General features: G+C 40.2%; 1 protein-coding gene across 1 annotated transcript in view; it reads right to left on the bottom strand.

Moving 5' to 3' along the window:
• Positions 1 to 211: 211 nt before the first annotated feature.
• Positions 212 to 8025, bottom strand: part of LOC122088987 (dehydrogenase/reductase SDR family member FEY-like) — a 31662-nt gene continuing 23848 nt past the window's right edge. The window contains exons 7-8 of the mRNA XM_042658393.1: positions 6037 to 6109; positions 212 to 827 (exon numbers count right to left, since the gene is read on the bottom strand). Coding sequence (XP_042514327.1) covers positions 565 to 827; positions 6037 to 6109 — 336 coding nt within the window. The 3' untranslated portion in view covers positions 212 to 564. The remainder of the gene's footprint in view (positions 828 to 6036; positions 6110 to 8025) is intronic.

Raw genomic sequence — 8025 nt, 5'->3', positions numbered from 1 at the left:
ACATAAACAACATAGAATAATTACTTCAACGTGGAGATTCCAATGCAATCCGATGGTACCAATGTGAATGGATGTGGAGATTCCCTCTTCACCATTTGGGGGGGAGGGGTTACAGAGACTCACTTCTAGTTTTGAGCGTGCATCAAATGTAATTCATGGGAACTACTTTTAAGACATTTATTTTTTGGAGGGGGGGTGAATAAGACAAGTATTAATTTAGATGTGCATCTAACTTCATTAGAACTATTTTAAGATATGTATTACAATCATAATGTAATATATACTAGAATGCTAATTCTAGTGAATCTATGAACCTTCTAATACATTGGCGCAGAAACACTTCAACATGATCAGATGAGCAAGCCATGGAAACAGTCTTCAGTAATAATCATCTGAAACAGCAAGAATAAAGTAGAAAACTTGCCCTGAATGCCCAATTTGAATTTCCTAAACTGAATGGAGTCAGTCACAAAGCAACGGCAAAATTTCTTCCAATTTCTAACCCAACCAACCAACCACCCAACCGGTAAAGCAGTGAGTCATGTTACAGGCATCTGCAAAATCTTATTCCCGGCTGGGGCCATACCGGCATTGGATTTCTTCCCCTTCCAGTAGCCTCTCTACAGCATCTGAAGGAAGTCCAATCAGTTCTAATGTCTTCGCCCAGACTTTGTGTGAAGTTTCTATGTTGTGTGCCTCTTCGGAGGCATTCATTGGGCGACAGTCATGAGAAATAAAAGAACAAACAGGCCAGTCATCTGCCTTCAACAGCCCACAGTACTCTGGGACCTGAGGATCAGTGGCTGCAAAAAGTGAACTCCTAGAACCTGCAGCAGTAAGAACCAAAAAGCTTGCATCTGTGATATTTCATATGCAAAGGGCCAGTTGAACCAAAAAAAATTGATCATCCAACAATTTAATGTCAAGTTGCCAAAATAATACCACCTAAAGATAATGCTGCATGCCAAGGGGCAGAGGCAAAGTTCTGAAAATGCATTCATCTCCCATAAGATGTTTGGCGCTAGGTGGGATACCTCACTCACCCTAGTGTTGTAAGGAAATAAAAATAGTACAGGGAGGGGTGAGTTCAACTTGGGCATCTTAATATCATTTGTATATTGACAGTAGTACGCCATAATCTTCTTTGTTTCTATTTGGCTTTAATTGTTTTGATGGAAATGTAAGACCCATGACTACTCAAGCTCTATTTCTGCAACTGAAATTGCAGATACATTCTCTAGTCTTAGCTTCTTTTCTCCTTTTTCCTTTTTCTTTTCTGCTTTTTCAATTAGTAAAAGATTCATCTTAAAATGAAAATAAGCAAGGAAGCCCATGTCAAAAAGGTTGGAAAATAAAGGGAAATATAAGCAGATTCCATAAATAAAATCACCACAATAGCTGTTTGTGTTAAACTTTTCTATGTAATTGAGTCCTTCTCTACTGTATAAAGAGGCATTGATGTAACACAGACATTGAATGATTAATAAAAAAGTTGCTTGCTCGCAATTCAGCCTGAAATAGGTGTAGTTCATCAATTGAGAGACTTGAGGATGAGAGACATAGGCTGAGATAGCCATTTCCCTACCTGCCCTTCTTCTATAACCACTTCTCACCCTCTTCCCTTTCATTACTTCTATGTTTTATTCTTGTTTATTGAGTGTTTTGAGTGTGGATTGCAAGCCTATTGAAGCTCTAAAAGGCCAGCAACAGTTTGACATAAAGAAAGCCCAGAATTCCATAATCGGTACAGCAAAATATTGGATTTCTTGGAGAAGGGCCAACCATCAGATCTCCCTGATCTGAGGTCCATTCAAGAAGTCCTTTTAGGTTTTATTCTAGCCACCAAAGGATCCACTCGACCAGCTTTGCAGGCCTGTTGGAGGCCTCTACAAGGAGCCACAGGTTTTCTCATTCAAACCTGCAACCCCTAATCTGTGTTCTACACTGGAAAGCAATTGGTTTCGTACCTACTTGGTGGGTTCAAGCCAAATTTGGAGAATAGTTTGGGGATATTATTGGCCATCTACGACTAAAATCTCAGGCTCATCCAAGCCCCGATATTTGAATTCTCATCTTTCTCCTATTTCAGCCCAGATTTCCAGATCCTGCCTGGGTCAGGTCCAATGTGATCTAGCCTTACATCAATTTCAGTTAAAGGAGTTGTGCACAGTGTAGCCTCTTGCATATTTTGATCAAAAAGCAGTGAGATAATGCCAATGTCGGCCCCAACATTTTTTTCTTTTAATATGTGCTTCTCCTCACACTTAAGGATGGAAGAAGCTGAATGATGCAGTTAAATCACCTAAGTGGGCTTATTTTATTCTAAATAAGCTTTGGGTTGGGTTATGTATGTATTGTGGCCACTTAAATGGACTTATAATATGGGTAGAGGTTACGCAAACGGATTAGTTAGTTGACTGTATTTATTTCTTTATTTTAATTGTTATTAAGTTTTTTTTATTCATTACCAAAGTGTATTTCTATCTTTGATCCAGTGGGTTTTTTTTATTCATTACCAAAGGAAAGAAATCAGGCCCCACACAAAGAAAGCATGCAACCTAGGAGTGGAGGATCCTCAATGCGGAAGGCTCACCAAATCATAACAAGATGTCACAATAGAGAACATGACTATGAATTTCCATACTTGCGAGGCAAAATTTTCTCTTTACTGGGGTAGGGATGGGAGCTAGTGTCGCGTTGATGGTAGATACAAAGAGGGACCACAGGAGGATGAAGGGGATTGGAGGGAGAGAGACATTGAGGGTCAGGGGTCCCCATTTGGACTCAGGAGGCTGGATCTAAAGATGTTAGTGAGGTTGGGGGTGCGCCGCGTGGGCCAACGGAGAGGGTTTGACAGGGAGATGGGCTAGGGCTAAGAGACAGTTGGGGTGGGGGCAAAGGGTTGGGATTGGGTTTATGGAGGGACAGGTAGATGGGGAGTCGGTTATGCGGTTTTGGAGGGGAGAGGTGGGGCCCCCTACAGGGGTTGGATGAGACAAGAGGGGGGTTGAGTTGCTTTACAAGAGGGAGTAGTTGTGGGAGAGGGAGACATACACAAGCGGGGAGAGGCGACAATAGGCAGGGGGTAGGCAAGGGCTACGTAATGGTTGGAGGGGGAGGACGGGTAGCAAAGGCCACAAACGAGTGATGTTGATGTGTCCAACAGCTAGAGGGCATCAGCGATTCAGTAAGGAGAGCAGGGTAGGAGTTACCATCGTTGCAGGGTTCGGTCATGAGAAGAGCCTTGAACTTGCTGTGTCGAACAGTAGTTGGCTAGTGGATCAGAGGTCCAACGTAATGGTTAGTATCAGCTTGGTGGACCATAGATCCGTGTTGATGGCTAGGGGTGTGACCTCGAGGGGAGCCAGAGGCTGGGAACTCCCTAGGACGATAGTTCCGATTTCTGTACCTTCTCCACCCACAGCTAGGCTCATGGGTAGCAATAGCAAATGGAGTGCTTTGGGGAAAGGGATAAATGGAGCAACTGGCAGGATAGTTTGTGACATCTTTTTCCTCAAGTAGATGGGTGGCAGTATCATGGTTTAAGATCTCGGTGAGATCACAGAGAGATCTCGTTTTTTTAATTTAGCAAGACAAGATCATAGGCGAGGTGTAAAAATGACAAGATCTTGCCTCTCTACTGTTTTGAAAAAAAAAAAAAAAAACTAAGGAGCAAGAATTTTGGTGCTTTTGCTTGAGGATCTCCATTCTTACACTCGTTGAAGCTTAAAGAGTAGAAAATATTACCTTCTCATCCACATTTGGATTTACTTTTCTTCTCAAGAACCAGTTTAGATAAAAAAGATCTTCTCAAACACATTTTTTCATGGAAATATCATCAATACTTGTCGGTTTATGTTGGTTTTTTTTATATGTGATGCATATCACTGATCTATAGATTCATGGAGGGAAATAAATTTTTCTGTCTCAAATTTTTTTTTTCTGTTTTTATTTTTCTGTTTAACATAAATTATGCATACTGACCTTATGTTGTTATGTAGCTTATCTTATGTCATTTCAAATTTTCAATGTATGTTAATGTGACTCATCAGTCATCAATGTTAATTGTTAATCTATTAAGTAATTAGCTATGATGTCTTTTAAATTCTTATGATTATAGTGTGTCATGTGTTGATTGTGAAATGTGGATTGTGGAATAAAGCATACTAGCCTAGGGTCCGAAGAGTCGAAGACTACTTACATAGGGTACGAAGTCAAAGTATCATTTTATTTATTTATTTATTTTTAAATTGATGTTTCCATTGTATTTGAAAGTCCTAAAATAGGGTAAATACCTAATTTCAAGGACTACAAAGATCCTATGGCCACCGAGACCAACCACCGAGATGACCGCGAAAAAATACATGATCCCGGCAAGATCTCACCAGATCTCTCTTTTTTGGATTAGTGAGATCTTAAACCTTGGGCAACATCTGATCAGCAGCAGGAGAAGGGTTTTCTCCAAGATCGATGACAAAGGCAGGGGGTTTGGGGAGCAGGTTTGTGTTGGGTGGCCAAAGACCTTACAGTCAAGGCAGTGGGGAGGGTAACCACTCATAATGGACTTGCTGCTGGAAGGAGAAACCTTTTTCATCCACAACCATAACAGAGGCTGGAGGTTGGGAATTGGCGGCGACATCCACGCAAATCCTTGGAAAGGCAAGTCAATCCGTGATGTTATTAAGTACTTTACTTGGGCCGGATTAGGATTCAATAAATCTAGTCCTGTTTTGAATCAGTTTCCTAGTCAGTTTATGTTACCTAATTAGTTAAAGTTTGGGTTAGGCATTTCCATTTAAGTGTTTGAGTCTGTTTTGAGTTTTTTTATATGACTTTGCAAGGGGGTCCAACATTGTACACGAATTTGATTAATGAAAAGCTGTCTTTGCTCCTCCTCTTCTCCATCGGTAAAGATCCTTGTGTTCGAACAAGGGCACCTTTTGGTTGATCAAGGCTGGTTGGTGTTTGATCCATCTAACCACCTTGTGGTGTTTCTTTAGTTATTATTCTTCTTCCTCTTCCTTCTCCATTAACCAAGTAAGTGTCCTTCTGATTTTCTGCAACTGAAGTTCTAACCGAGAATTCACCTAAAAGTGTTTTTTTTTTTGGCACGAATTACAGTTGAGGGAATCTGGCCATCAGATCATCCCCAACTTTTGAAGAGTTGTTCATCACCTTAGAAAAGGCCTTCGATAAGAAACTCTCACTGATCAGACCTGCCGATCTGCAGATATTTCTTACTTCCCATTCTTCCCTCGTGTTCAGATTTGAACCCTTAACAGTCTTAACTGCTATTTACCACCACCACGTCTCTCTCTGAATCGATTTACCGCTTCCGTTAGGTCATTAATTCTGAGATTTGCTTCTTAATAGCAGTGTTTATCTGACTTTATAATTCTACTGTTTCATCTTTAATCAGAATTGTGAATCAACCGATGACCTATTCCTCGTACAATTAGGATTGGTTCATAAGCTCAGATCCACCCATCAGATTGATATTAAGTTTTTAGCAAGGGTTCCTTACCCTTAGAACAGAACTCGATTGGAATCTGACCATCTTATTTGTCTCTATTAATATTCTCCCTAAATCTGGATTAATTCTCCGGATTTGATTCTGTTTTGATCATTCAATTACAGTTATACATTACTGAACTTCTTTCTACCAAAAAAAAAATACATTACTGAACTTCTTACTTATCGAGAATTTAATGGGCTAACAGAAGACCTCTCCATGCTGAGAGAGAGATTTAGGCCTTCTATTGGGTAAGTAATCTAGAACACTCATAATTTTTCTGGCCATCCAAGAGCATGAATTAGATCAAATGACTACAGCCAAACAATCATGTCGACAGCAGCCGCAGAGATCTCTAAGAGTTGGAGAAATGAATGCTACCCCATGAAAGCTCATGCAGGAGGGTGATTTCGTATGTGTTACAATCCTGATAGAGGTACTTATTTTTTTTACCCAAAAAAGAACGCTTGAAAATACAAAAGAAAAAAAAAATCAGACGACGAGTTCCAGTCATCAGTACGTACCTTCTTGAGCACTAAATATAAAATAAGGTATCAAATGGTACGCAAGCTGAATGATTTTAGGAAGGTCCCTCGCCTGCATTTGAAGGAAAAAAAAATTCAATAACTTTTTAGAAGTGTAACAACTGCATTATGCATATATAAATTTCTAAGACTTTCCAAAGGACTAGGGTTACCATGTTCTAATCTAACAAAATGTAGGAGCAGCGCTAGATCAAGTATTTTTGGCAGAAAATTTTTAGTAAATCTTCACACATGCTTTAATTTAGAGATTTCCATACAGCAAGTTTTCTTTTTTCACTCAACAAGACTGATATAGCAATACAAATTTTCCAAAATGTTAGATTTTGATTCCATTTACCTCTGATTATTTTGGTTGCAGAGGAGATTTGCATTACATTCTTATCCAAGTAGAAGTCCTTGGAGAATTAAACCAATAGTTTGGACCATTTATGGAGACAATTATGTTTTAAGAATTCTATAAGATTTATCTCATATGTGTTGAACACAACGGCCCCCTGAAAGGTGTGAGTTTGAATTACTGATCTTCAAAAGCTGTCCTAACTACTTTGTTCTGCCCACTCACTCATTGGTGACACAGATTCTCAAGTACAAAGCCACACTACAATCACAAACAAACATACACCTCACAAACACATGCACTCACAACCATGTGGCCAGGTATACCAAGTGTTCACAAACATTTCACCCGCATTCACATATGCATTCATACATCTATAAAGCAGTAAAGAATGCAAGGCATAAGACATGGTCTACTTGGTCCAACAGTGTGCCTACATCCACGGTGCAAATAGTAGCTTGGGCTATGACCCAAATCCTACACTCGTACAATGCACAATACAAATTCATGTCACACCCACGACATAGGAGCACCAACCCCTAGCTTTGTGTAACACCCACTACACAAGAGCACCAACCCAAACTATCAAGCACCCACTTGATAGCTCAAGAATACAACAACGGTGGGCTTATATGAAATGCCCCAAATACAAGTTCACAACATGTACAAATACCAACCAATAGACTACAAGTATTGACTCAGAAAATATCACAAAACCCTAGCCTGCAATCAAATACAACGCAAATGGGATTGGCTAAAAGGGTTACCTACACAAATGGGCAACCTTCGAGGATGCGGTCGACTGGATGTCTCCAATCACTGATGCACTCCCTTGTCCTCTTCCTTCTTTCTCTTCCTTTTCTTGCTTCTCCTCAAACCGAGCACGACTTCCACCGGAGCAAGCACACACGAAGAGCCTTTCTCGAGTCTTCTACTCAAACCCTAGGTTTGTGTTGTCAAAGACTATAATGGATAGACTATTAAGAGAGGTATGACTTATATCTATTGGAAGGAAAGTGCTGCTCCAGTAAATCAAGACGAATATCATTGTGAAGATGAAGAAATGTACCAACTGACACTTTCCTTGAAACCATAGATGCCCCCTATTGGTGCAACTGGGCGAATGCGAATTGGCCTCCAAGATACAACAGCCTTGTGGCTTCCAGCAGTAGTGGTGCACTCCCTTCCTGCAAACCCCTTCAAGTCTTTCAAGGTCGTGCTCAAACTCACAAGAAAACCAATGGAAACAGTGTATGAAATCTCAAAATTGAACTCAAGGTTGTAGGAGAGCAATCAAGACGAGAGAGAGAGAGAGAGCTTTTGTGAAAAAATATCACTTGAGAATTGATTGTGAATGGCTAGGCACAACCCCTATTTATAGAGGTGAAAAACCCCTTCAAAGGATCATTTCCAAGACAGGTGACTTTATGAATATGGGGTCGGCTACATGGATCCAATCAAAGATAGCAAAGAATAGAAGCAGAAGTAAAAGGAAAAGAACACAACACAACAAATCAGTCAAATATCATCTAAATGGGGTTGGCTACATGGATTCTTGCCCTCCAATCAGAACTACTAAAGGTCATACTTGGGACAAGAACTAAACTATGCATGTCTTGCCTCACTACTTC

Source organism: Macadamia integrifolia, chromosome 9 (genome assembly GCF_013358625.1).
Source record: "Macadamia integrifolia cultivar HAES 741 chromosome 9, SCU_Mint_v3, whole genome shotgun sequence".
NCBI classification, from domain to species: domain Eukaryota; kingdom Viridiplantae; phylum Streptophyta; class Magnoliopsida; order Proteales; family Proteaceae; genus Macadamia; species Macadamia integrifolia.
This window is presented reverse-complemented; position numbering and strand designations above follow the sequence as displayed.